The sequence below is a fragment of the Psammomys obesus genome, unplaced genomic scaffold, assembly GCF_907164565.1.
Source record: "Psammomys obesus unplaced genomic scaffold, mPsaObe1.curated_primary_1811, whole genome shotgun sequence".
In the NCBI taxonomy this organism is placed as follows: domain Eukaryota; kingdom Metazoa; phylum Chordata; class Mammalia; order Rodentia; family Muridae; genus Psammomys; species Psammomys obesus.
In genome coordinates this window covers 10,398,900-10,411,270 of record NW_026589137.1, presented here as the reverse complement: position 1 = coordinate 10,411,270, position 12,371 = coordinate 10,398,900, and the positions used below count along the sequence as shown (strand labels likewise).

Below are 12,371 nucleotides of genomic sequence, written 5' to 3'. Positions count from 1 at the left end.
TAAATAAATAAATAAATAAATAAATAAATAAATAAATAAATAAATAAAACCTGGGACAAGGGGGCCCTGCAGAGACTGATACTCTAACCAAGGACAATGTGTGTAGAGGACCTAGACTCCCTGTTCAGATGAAGCCCATAGGCTGTTCAGTCTTCAAATGGGTTTCCTAGTAAGGAGATCAGGGATGTCTCTGACGTGAACTCAGTGGCAGGCTCTTTGATCACTTCCCCTTTGGGGGATGCAGCTTTGCCAGGCCACAGAGGAAGATGATGTAGCCAGCCTTGATGATACATGATAGGTTAGGGTCAGATAGAAGGGGAGGAGGTCCTTCTGTATTGGGGACTAGGGACATAGGGCTGAAGAGGGAAGGAGGGAGGGAGGGAGGGAGGAAAGGAGGGAGGAAAGGAGGGAGGGAGGGAGGCACTGGAAGGACAACCAGGGAGTGGGCTGCAGCAGGGATATAAAGTGAATAAATTATAATAAACAAACAAACAAATAAATAATTTTAAAAAGCTCTATTTGCAGCTTCTCTTACAGCCTTGCTACAGATGGCACTTTTTGCTTTTCTGCCCTAAGGCATTGTGCCTGTGGCACTTAATCAAAGCTTCTGGGGAATTCCAAGTGGAGACTCTGGAGATATGAAAGATGTAATAGAGAATTAGAATCTGATACACTCAGTGCATTTAATTTCTATGGCAGGCGATGCTAGATGCATTTAGACAATTCTCTATATCAGGAGCCATTAGCAATACTCAGAATGGTTTGCGCTCTTTTGTTTCTCTTTCCACATTATGCTAGCCAATGTTTTTGGCCACATCTCTGCAGAGTAGCACAACCTTGGGATATTGAATAGAGTGCATTAGTCCAGCAGCTAAAATGAAGATCCCAGATTTCTACAGATAAGTATCTTCCTCATGCTTTCCAAAGGTAATATTGAATAAAAAGCATTTAACAATCTAGGTTCCAAATTGTACCTTAAATACTTTATAAAATCGGACAAGTTTTCATTTGATAACTGAGTTGAAATGACCACAGTACATATAAGTCTTACAACTCAGGCCATTTTCCCTTTCTCAAACAGTAAAGGATAGATGGTAAATTTAGGCTATTGGTTTTACATTGTATTTTTGATAAACCTATTTCCCCTCAAAGCATATATGAGCCCAGAGTCTTGCCATAGAAATTTACCAAAAATAATCCGTCTTCAACATCTCAGAATAAGTTGTCATGACAATAATGTACAGTCAGAAGTGACTCATTGATTTTTCATCAATCTGGGTGATGCTAACGTAAGGACCAATATTACACAAAAAGTGAGAACTTGTTTAATTTAATTACTCACAATGAGTCATGTGTATTACTAAAATAATCAATCACAAGAATTAGCACAAAATAGTCTATTCTGTCTGAGTGGAAAAACATAATTATGTTGCTTACAATGGTTGTAAACTCATACTCCTCTACAAAAAAATGAGAGATTATGTTACCAAATAGAAAAGAAAATTCAGTTTACAATGCATCTAGTCACCCAGAAGTACCCAATATGAATAAGACCTTTCAAAGAAAAAAAAAAGCAAAGCTTGTTTGTAATTTTCAATATCTCAATCTAACATAAAGCAAACATTTGTAATGTACAATCCCTCGCTCACTTCCCTTGTTATTCCATTTCAGCACATACACACACTACTTGTGCACACAGAATAAAGAAAAGAATACTAAGAATCAAAACAAACTCTTTTCCTTTTATATGGTTACTCCATTTCTTAGAAGGGAGTAAACCCCCATGGTTAATTTCTCAGAACTCAGAGCAAATAAAAAACAGCACAGTGAAAACTCAAGCTCCAGGTCATGCCATAACCTTCATAATTACTTCATTGCTCAGAGGAGACATCTATGTACAATGAAATACATGAGATAGAAGAAAATAAGTGTGCTGACTGGCCACACCACTGTCTTTATTAAGTATCAGCCACTCCTGTATTCTGAAATAACACGCTATTGTCATGAATTGACATAAAGAATAGGAGCTGAGATGTCAAGAGCAATTTATATGCCAAAACTTAAGGATACCTTCATTGACTGAGATGACTGCATTCCTCCCTTCATCCTCATTCTCGGACACAAAAGTATGTTTTTAAAATAAGCCTTTCTATAAAAAGCTACAAATCCACACAAATACTAGAAACTATTTTTATTCAATGAGACAAACACTACTACTTGAAAGTCTAAGCAATGAAAAGTAATAATTCATGTATTTCACCACCAACTTTTTCTTAATGACTACTTATCTGTGGATTTAAGGTCTACATCCTGCTTCTTGTTCAATATAATCTTTCTGGCATTTCTCTAAAAGAGCCTGCTAGATGAGGGGGAAAGCTGCCTTATTCAGAGTTCCATACTGTAATAATTATGAAGTTTTCATACTTTCTAATTATGTATTTTTATAATTGGCAGAAAGTCATCAGATAATCTATAAAGCCTTCAATCTAAAACAAATTAAACTTTCAATTAAGCAAACACTTTGACTATGACAAAATTTCAATTAGAAAATTAATTTATGAATTAAAATCCAGGGTAGATAGTTCATTTCAAAAGTTCCTGGTAAATTTTACGTAACTATTTTAAAAGGTTAATGGACTGAGATAGCTATCATTTATGAGAGTATTCAGGTATTTGCACAGCTGTTTCCTTAGTTTTTAAAATTTATTTATTAAATGTTATATTTATTATTTATTACCATTTATTCACTTAGAATCTCAGCTGTCTCCTACCAATCCAACCCTCCCTCCCTCTTCTCCCCCTATGCTCCTCACCTGGTCCACTGATAGGAGAGGTCCACCTCCCCTTCTATCTGACCCTAGCCTATCAGGAATCATCAGTACTGGCTGAATTGTCTTCTTCTGTGACCTGGCAAATATTTTATGAAAGAAGGGGGAGATAGAAAGACCTGGAGGAGACAGGAACTCCAAAATATTTACTTATTTTTTATTTATTACAATTTCTGCACTTTGTATCCCAGCTGTAGCCCCATCCCTTATCCCCTCCCAATCCCACCACCACTCCCTCTTTTTGAGATCAGGGATGGAGATACCTCTCCATAAGATCTGTTATTGTACAGTATTGTTTTAGTAATTCTGGGTTTTTTGTTTTTCCATATGAAGTTGAGAATTATTCTTACAAATTTTGTCAACAACTGTGTTGGTATTTTGATGGGAACTGCATTGAATCTGTAGATTGCTTTGGGCAGGATGGCTACTTTTACTAAGTTAAACCTACTGATCCATAAGCAGGGGAGATATTTCCATTTTTTATATCTTCTATTTCTTTCTTCAGAGACTTGAAGTTTCTTTCAAACAGGTCTTTCACTTGCTTGGTTAGAGTTACACCAAGGTACTTTATGTTATTAGTGGCTATTGTGAAGGGTGTTTTTTCCCTAATTTCTTTCTCAGCCCTTTTGTCATTCGTATACAGGAAGGCTTCTGTTTTTCTTTTTTGTGTGTGTGGTTTTGTTTTTTTCGTTTTTTTTTTTTGTTTTTGTTTTTTTTTTTTTTTTTTTTTTTTTGAGTTAAGTCTGTATTCAGCCACTTGGCTGAAGGTGTTTATCAGCTGAAGGAGTTCTCTGGTTGAAATTTTTGGGATCCATCGTGTATACTATCATATCATCTGCAAATAGTGATACTTTGACTTCTTCTTTCCAATGTGTATCACCTTGATCTCCTTCAATTGGACTTCAAGTACTATGTTGAAGAGATATGGAAAGAGTGGGCAGCCTTGCCTCGTCCCTGATTTCAGTGGGATTGATTTAAGTTTCTCTCCGTTTAGTTTGATGTTGGCTAAAGGCTTGCTGTGTATTGCCTTTACTATGTGTAGGTACATGCCTTGTATCCCTGATCTTTCCAAGACTTTAAACATGAATGGGTGTTGGATTTTATCAAATGCTTTTTCGGCATCTAAGGAGATGATCATGTGGTTTTTCTCCTTCAGTTTGTTTTCATGGTGGACTACACTGATGGATTTCTGTATATTGAACCACTTGGTCATGGTGGATGATATCTTTTATGTGTTCTTGGATTTGGTTTGATTTATTGATGATTTTTGCATCAATGTTCATAAGAGAGGTCTGAAGTTCTCTTTTTGTTGGGTCATTTTGTGGTTTAAGTATCAAGGCTTCACAGAATGAGTTTGGTAATGTTCCTGCTATTTCTATTTTGTAGAATAATAGTCAGCCTTCTTTGCAGGACTTGTAGAATTCTGCACTGAAACCAACCCTCTCCCTGTTTTTTTTTTTTTTTTTTTTTTTAAGAGAGTTTTGGTGACTGCTTCTATTTCCTTAGGAGATACAGGACTATTTAGTCTATTTACCTGATCTTGATTTAATTTTGGTAAATGGAATCTATCAAGAAAATCATCCATTTCATTTAAATTTTGAAATTTGTGGCATATAAGCTTTTGTAATAAGACCTAATGATTGTTTTGATTTCCTCAGTGTCTGTTTGTTATATCCCCTTTTCATTTATGATTTTGCTGTTTTAGATCGTTTCTCTCTGCCTTTTAGTTATTTTGGCTAAGGTTTTGTCTATCTCTTTGGTTTTCTCGAACAACTAGCTCTTGGTCTTATTGTTTCCTTGAATTGTTAGTTTCTAATTGGTTTCATTAGTTTCAAATTACTTTCATTGATTTCAGCTCTGAGTTTGATTTTTTCCAATAGTCTACTCCTCTTGGTTGTGTCTGCTTCTTTTCTTCCCCTAGGTCTTTCAGGTGTGCTGTTAAGTTTCTTGTATGAGATGTCTCAAACTTTGTGGTATGAACTTTCCTTTTAGCACTGCTTTCATTGTGTCCTATAAGTTTGGTAAGTTGTGCACTCATTTTCATTGAATTTTAGGAATACTTTAATTTCTTTTTTTCATTTCTTCCCTGACCAAGCTGTCATTGTGTATAGAGTTGTTTATTTTCCATTTGCATGTAGACTTTTATTATTTCTGTTGTTGTTGAGCTTTGTTTGTTTCCTCTTTATGTGCCTCTAATAACTAGATAAGCATAGACTTGAGATCATTTTCCTGAGTTTCCAAAAACATAAATAACCATTGATTTTTGGTGTTGCTGGTGAAACCATAATGTCCTGATTTTCGTTGGCCTCTAGTCATCTGCTTATCGGTAACCTTCACTGTTTGTTCCTGGAGCCTGTACTGCAGACTGGGTCCGTCTGTCTATGGAGTCTGGAGTGTTCTTCAGGAAGACGAGAGAGGGCCATAGGTTTGAGAGTGGGTGTTGGTGTTTCAGTTGTGGCTCAGAAAGGAAGGCCGCAGGTGCATGTGTACAAGCACAGGAATGTGCGTGGAATTGTGCCTTGAAGGACTGGGTGCTAGTGCATGTAGATGCCTGGAAGGATGGCATGTACGTGTAGGTTGGGGTGCTGGTTCAGTCTTCGGGCACAGTGCATATGTGCAGGTGCCCTAAATGGCTCAGTGGTCCACAGGCCTGTTTAAGTATTGTGCTCCAAGTGCTCAAATCTGCCTGAGCTGCTCAAGGAATTGTTTCTAGGAATTCTTTGGCTGGACTCCAGTGAGAGACCCACAGAACAGGAGCTTCAATGTTGAGAACGCTGTCTCAGGGATCCCTATGTTACCCACAGTGGGTGTGTGGGTGGGAGGGATCCAATGTCTGGACCCTAGTGTAGAGGGACCCCGGAACTGTGGCTCTGTAAGCACTCACTTGAAGGTGCACCCACTCGCTGGCATAGGGGAATATAGGGGTGTCATCCCCCCATTCTCTACGCTCAGATTTGGGCCTACAGGGGCAAATAAAAGTGTAGGAGTTCAGTCAGTGGTGTCCACTGTTTTGCTTCTGCCTCTGGACAGGGAGGCCAGTACCGATGGAGCCTCTGCAGTCTCAGTCACAGAGCAGGGAGGCTTGAGTTTTGGGCAATGACAGCTGCTGCCATGTTAACCGGAAAGTGCAGATGGTCAAATGTTTGCCACTCTCAGACCCTGCAGACTTCCAAGGGTGACCTGGATCCAAACTTTCCCAGCTCACCGGTTGTCTGCTCTAACCCATGAACCCTAAACGTCGATGTTCTGGCTTCAGCTGCCCCTCCACTCACCAGTTTCGGAGTTTTGGATCCTGTGCCCCTAAGATACAATGCACATTGGTTACTATCATCTTGTTGACTCTGCATATCTGTTTTCATTGCAGCATTATTCAGAATGGCCAAAAGATATACACTAACCAAGGGTTCACAGATGAACAAATGGATACACAAAACATCATAGATGGACACTTAATCGGGAATGTTTTTCGGCTTTAAAAGGGGAAAAAAATTGACATATACTAGCCCACAAATAATCCATGAAGACATTATGCTTAGTCAAATAAGCCAGCCATGTGATGAGATAAATGTCACCACAGCATTTTTTATATAATAATACATAGCAATAATACTTTATAAGAGCAGGTATCTGGATACCAAAAAGGGGAAATCTAACAAGAAATGAGAGAGGAATGTCAAAACTCTAATAAATTAAAAGGCGGTAAATGTATTACGTTCAAGTATCATAGGGCAGGTTTTTTTTTTTTTTTTTTGGTAAGGAGAAGTAAAGGAAACAAAATTGGTCTTCACCTGGTAAGTGTGTACTCCCTGAGTCCTGAATGCAAATTCATGGCAGAAAAAGTCCCTATGCATCCACGCAATCTTTTGTCTCGACCAATCTTCCATGTTACAAACAGTGGGCTGTAATGGAACATAAAACAGGGTAAATCAGTCAATTCAATAAAGGTAGCATTTATTGAATATTTGCCATATGCTAGGTTAGGTACCTAAGACATAAAAATCAAAGGCCAAGCCCTCAAGCAGCTCAAGCTTTAGCTTAGTTATAGATTGCTTTGTGAACTGTGTTGAGTGCCTTTGTATGCTAGGTACCAAAATGAACATTTTAACAAAGTATGTATGATAATCCTCATCAACAGTTCTTGGCTGCTGATATTAAGTTCCTGCAAACAGACCAAACATAGTAAAATATATTCTCAAACTTGGTAATGTTGAATACAGAGCTTTAAATCATCACAGATATCTGCAGGATTCCCCATTTAAACTTGGTATCACTGACTGATTTGTAATTCTGACTTAGAAAATTGGGAGGAGGTAATCAACAACTTCATCAAATACCTTTTCTGAAAACATTGGGGCTACAAAAGATTAAAAGGCAGTCACTGGTTTGTAGGAAAGCAGCACAAAGGCAGACACATTCCCAGCTAACTAACATGAGGCAGATGAAAACAAGCACTATATACCATGCCCAAAATGCCATAAATTAACCTGTAGAGATAGAAAAACATTTCATCGGGCATGATGGGGCTTCAGTTTGTCCCAGGAAAATAAGGATGGTCCAACAGGTGAAGTGTGGCTGCAAACATTAACCAGCAAATACCCTTAAACCAGAAATTTTAATTTTTACACAAAAGGTTTTATATAATATGTGGTAGACAAAATGTTGATGAGTATGGTAAACAATTGGGTTCTGCAGGAAACCAATGGCAGTTTCAATTAATGATTACGTCTGAAAACAATTATGTTCAAGTTAGAAATAACTTTATACAATTTGTACACTTTAGGACATTTTGCAAAAATTTAAATACAGCACAGGTAAGGTGCTCTTTATTACTATGAATATTCACAGTAATAGTGGTATAACATTCTGATTTCTAAAATATTTAAACGTGGGGGAAATATATCATATTTGATCTATTTCTCATTATTCATTAGTGAGTTAAAGAACATTTTCTCTTTAAATGATCTTTAAAGATCATTTCTATAGTTTATTACTAGAAAAATGTTCTTATGAGGCCAGGCAGTGGTGGCACACACCTTTAATCCCAGGCCTTAGGAGGCAGAAACAGGCAGATCTCTGAGTTTGAGGTCAGCCTGTCTACAGAGCAAGTTCCAGGGCAGCCAAGGCTATGCAGAGAAACCATGTCTTGAAAAACTAACCAAACAAACAAAAACAAAAACAAAAAGAAAGCTTCAGTATCTTCATGACACAGGGCAACAGGATATTTGAAAGAAGTTCTGGTAAAAATCCAGTATTGAAAATGTAGCAAAGCCATCTAAAGAAACTAATCAAGAGAGAGGACCCTGACTAAAATGCTCAATCCCCATCCCGAAAGGCAAAAAGGAAGGCTATCAGAGGAGGAAGAAAACAGGAAACAGGCTGGGAATATGCCACAGAGGGCCTCTAAAAGGCTTTGCCCTGCAGACTATCAAAGCAGGCACTGAGACTTATGGCCAACTGTTGGGCAGGGTGCATGGAATCTTATGTAAGAAGTGGGAAATAGTAAGATCTGGAGAGGACAGGAACTCCACAAGGAGAGCAACAGAACCAGAAATTTGAACACAGGGGTCTTCCCAGAGACTCATACTCCAACCAAGTACCATGCATGGAGATAACCTAGAACCCCTTCACAGGTGTAGCCCATGGCAGTTTAGTGTCCAAGTGGATTACATAGTAATGGGAAGAGGGACTGCCTCTGACATAATCTGATTGGCCTGCTCTTTGATCACCTCCCTCTGAGGGGGGAGCAGCCTTACCAGGCCACAGAAGATGACAATGCAGCCAATTTTGATGAGAACTGATAGACTAAGATCAGAAGGAAGGCGAAGTCCTCCCCTATCAGTGGACTTGGGGAGGGGTATGGGTGAAGAAGGGGGAGAGAGGGTGGGATCGGGAGGGGAGGAGGGAGGGGCTTATGGGGGGATACAAAGTGAATAAAGTGTAATTAATAAAATTTAAAAAAATTAAAAAAAAGAAAATGTAGCAAAGCCAGAATCCACAAACCAGACCAATGACTCACTGCAATGAACACTTGCAAGTAAAGAAGTGTGGATAAAAGGGTATACTGTGGGACACACTGCAGCTTCCACAATGTGATTTGATTGTTTTTCTATTTTTGTGTTGTTTTTTTTTGTGGGGAAGGTTGCAAGGGTGGAGGGTTGAAACAAAGGAATGGGGTGCATGATGTGAAATTCACCAAAAAAAAAAAAATCAATAAAAATTTGGGAGACAAGACAGTCAGTTAATGCAGGTTAATCATCCACCTCAAACATTTAAATTATTACAAGTTTTGACTGATAGACACAATGGCAGACTGGGTCCCAAAGAAAACACCACCAGACAAACCAGGGCTCACTATGAAAAGTTCCCTTTCTCCACAAACTCAGTGTTCAATAGTACTAAAAATATTACAGCAGTATCTAGGCAAAGGTGGCATTCAGTCACTGGATGACCTACACTAAAGGTAATAAAGGAAACAAAACAAAAATGACAGCCCAAATAATCTGCTTTCAAGATGTTCCGTGCTAAATATAATCAAACATTTGAAAATTTTCTTCTAAATTCTTTTGATTTGCAGCTTATAAGAAGACAAGAATTAGATGGGGTTACACTATCACCAACTTTTTAATTACTCAGAAAAACACTAGTATCATAAGATTTATACATTGTTTGTTTGTTTGTTTTTCTAGACAGGGTTCCTCTGTGTAGCCTTGAATGTCCTGGACTTGCTTTGAAGACCAGGCTGGGCTCAAACTCATAGACATATGCCTGCCTCTGCTTTCCCAAGTGCTGGGATTACAGGTTGGCACCACTGCGCCTGGATGATTATGAATTCTTTAAGATAAATTTAACCTCTTTAATCTTCTATTTTCCAACTTGGTGTAGTCCATATCTACATCCACTCCTATACAATAAGATCATCCATCTTCTCTCGTCACATTGAATAGACAACATCCCTACATAAGAGAGGTCCTGACAGCTTTGACAGCTTCAGATCCTGTAATACATATAAAGCCATGTTTTCAATGTACCTTGTTGAATCTTCAATAATAAAGACCTAACTACATTGTATATTCTTATCACCAGTGATTTAAGAAACCAAAAAGTGACAGTAAATTTGTTTCTTCCAAAACACATTAAATGGAAAGCATTTAAAAGTGATATACCTTCAATTATTTATCCCACTAGAATACATACATATGTCATTCTTATTATAATCACATCTTCTTCAGGCAATATTTAAAATATAAAGGTAAATAGAAGAACTACACATACTGAACACTATATATTAAACTATGAAATATAGTAGAAGGAATTCAACCACATGGTAGGTGAAATTACATGTGGTATCTTATAATGCTATGCTCACTCTTTGGAAAATTGTTAATATATGGCTAAGGGTGCTACAAGATTGCATTTTTGCAAGACATCCTGGGAAGCAAAGGATACTCAGAACATGGGGATGTAAAACTGCACAGGAGACTGGTAGTCTGACACCAGCCTTTAGAACTTGCTGTGGTCTCTTCCAGATTGAGCATTCTTTGAATTTTTGGCATTATTGAGTATATGTTGTTAAGAGTCCTCATAAAAGGTAAATTATCTGTTATTTCTTATTTCTTACCTGCCCTAGGCAATATCTACTTTGTGAGTTAAGACTGCAGTAAAGCATCTGTCAAAAACGATAGGGAATGTGAACCCTACTAAGTTAAAGATATATGTTTGAAGATATAAGAATTCAGACTTTTAGTAAACAAAAAATAAACAAAAAAACAAAAACAAAAACAAAAAAAAAACCTTTCCTTAAACGTCTGGGTCTCTGATTTATCACTTACAAATGCACATCCAGTACCCTTTATCTTGAAAATAGTGTTCACAGACTTAAAAATAAGGTGTCTAAAATCATCTTTAATGGGAAAAAATAATCAAGGCAGATAAGCATTTTAAAATAGATTGATACGAAACAAACCATGGAGCCCAAAAGATAGCATCATTGACATAACAATGACTCTGTACAGGCCAATGGCTACAATGCCTACAGGATTATCTAAAAATATCAACAACATGTTTTCACACCAAACAGAGGGAAAGAACTGGAGATTTCATTCTTGAGTATAATATCAAAACATGCATGAGTTCACCAAAGTATGTAAGCTAAGCCATCGGCATAAGCAGAATCAGATCAAAGGGAAAGCCTCTGCTGAGAGGAGCTATTCAAATAACAAGGAAATAAGGAAAAAAGTTCATAGTAAGACAGAGATTGAATATTTTTGGAAAATGCTTTATGCCATATGGTTTAAGGCCACCTACATACATTCAAAAAATACTACAAGCTACAAAAAGACTCAAAATGAGCTAAAATATTAAGGGAAATATTTATCTGAGGATAATCAGATGTAGCCTTTAAAGGAATTATCCTACTTGTGAACATTTCATACCAGTATGTTCTGAAAAATCTTTGGAGAAAAGTAAACCCAATTTTTCCCAAGCCTGTACATAGAAACAGGAAGAAACCACCTAATCTAGGTGAATCCTCTTGCCAACTGGCAGCCAATACTATCAGGTCAGAAGTGGCCCTCTGCAATGTAGCTATTATGGAACAATAATGATACAAAGAGCAATATAAATCTGCACAGGATTCTCTTAGTACAAATTTTATGCCAATTCCAATGCCCTCTTCTGAAATGGTCTATTGATTTAAGCCACAATACATTAGAAATGTGTTTGTAGGACTGGAGTACGATTACTTGAGACAATGAGAAAGATGTATTTACTTAACAATACTATAGCTCAAAGCCTACCTCTCCTTCTGAAACAACAGAAAATGAGAAGTTAAAAATATGCAGTCCATGTTGAGCTCTCACTTCTCTTGTTTAGAATGAAGCTTACAGGCAGTAACAACACATGATATAAAGCATTCCTATTTGCTACTGGCACTCAACAAGATTAATTTAAGGTTAGATTAAAACAAAAAGTGAGAAGCCTTGTATCTTAGTTTGTTTCTGACACCACCAAATAATGATTGTCAAGTGTACCTGGCCACATCAGCAACTTAGTTCAAAAATTTAATTATGTGCCTCATACCATAGAGCTAAACTCTGGGATCTAGAAAGCTTACATAAAAACAAAAATGATGGTGCCTTCTTTCCACCACCAAGTTAAGACATTTCTCTTCCGATTTCAAGGAAAAGGAATTGTTGGTTTCCTTCCCAAGCCATATAAATTGTAGGCTTCATGAGCACAAAACAGGCCCAATATCATTACATGGTGAATTAGTCACCAGGGCTGCAATGATAATTGGCATATCGATAAATATCATATCAATAATTATCTATAATTGCCCAAAGAAACTGTTCTTATAGATTAGGAGCTATAAACCCCATGATCCAGGTTATGTAGAGTTTGGTTGTTAGAGAGAGCCCTCTTCCAGGTTTTTAGAAAGCAACTTTGTCCTTATATGCCATTTCCCATGAGCATATTGGGGTGGCATCATCAAGGTAGTAAATACAGCTGTAAATTACCACAGAATAGGATCATTTTATGGATACC

At 37.5% G+C, this 12,371-nt stretch overlaps 1 protein-coding gene across 1 annotated transcript in view; it reads right to left on the bottom strand.

Moving 5' to 3' along the window:
• Ammecr1 (AMMECR nuclear protein 1) overlaps positions 1-12,371 on the bottom strand; it is a 179,208-nt gene that overhangs the window by 102,446 nt on the left and 64,391 nt on the right. Inside the window, exon 2 of the mRNA XM_055604997.1 lies at positions 6,617-6,727. Within this exon, the coding sequence (XP_055460972.1) occupies positions 6,617-6,727 (111 nt within the window). The remainder of the gene's footprint in view (positions 1-6,616; positions 6,728-12,371) is intronic.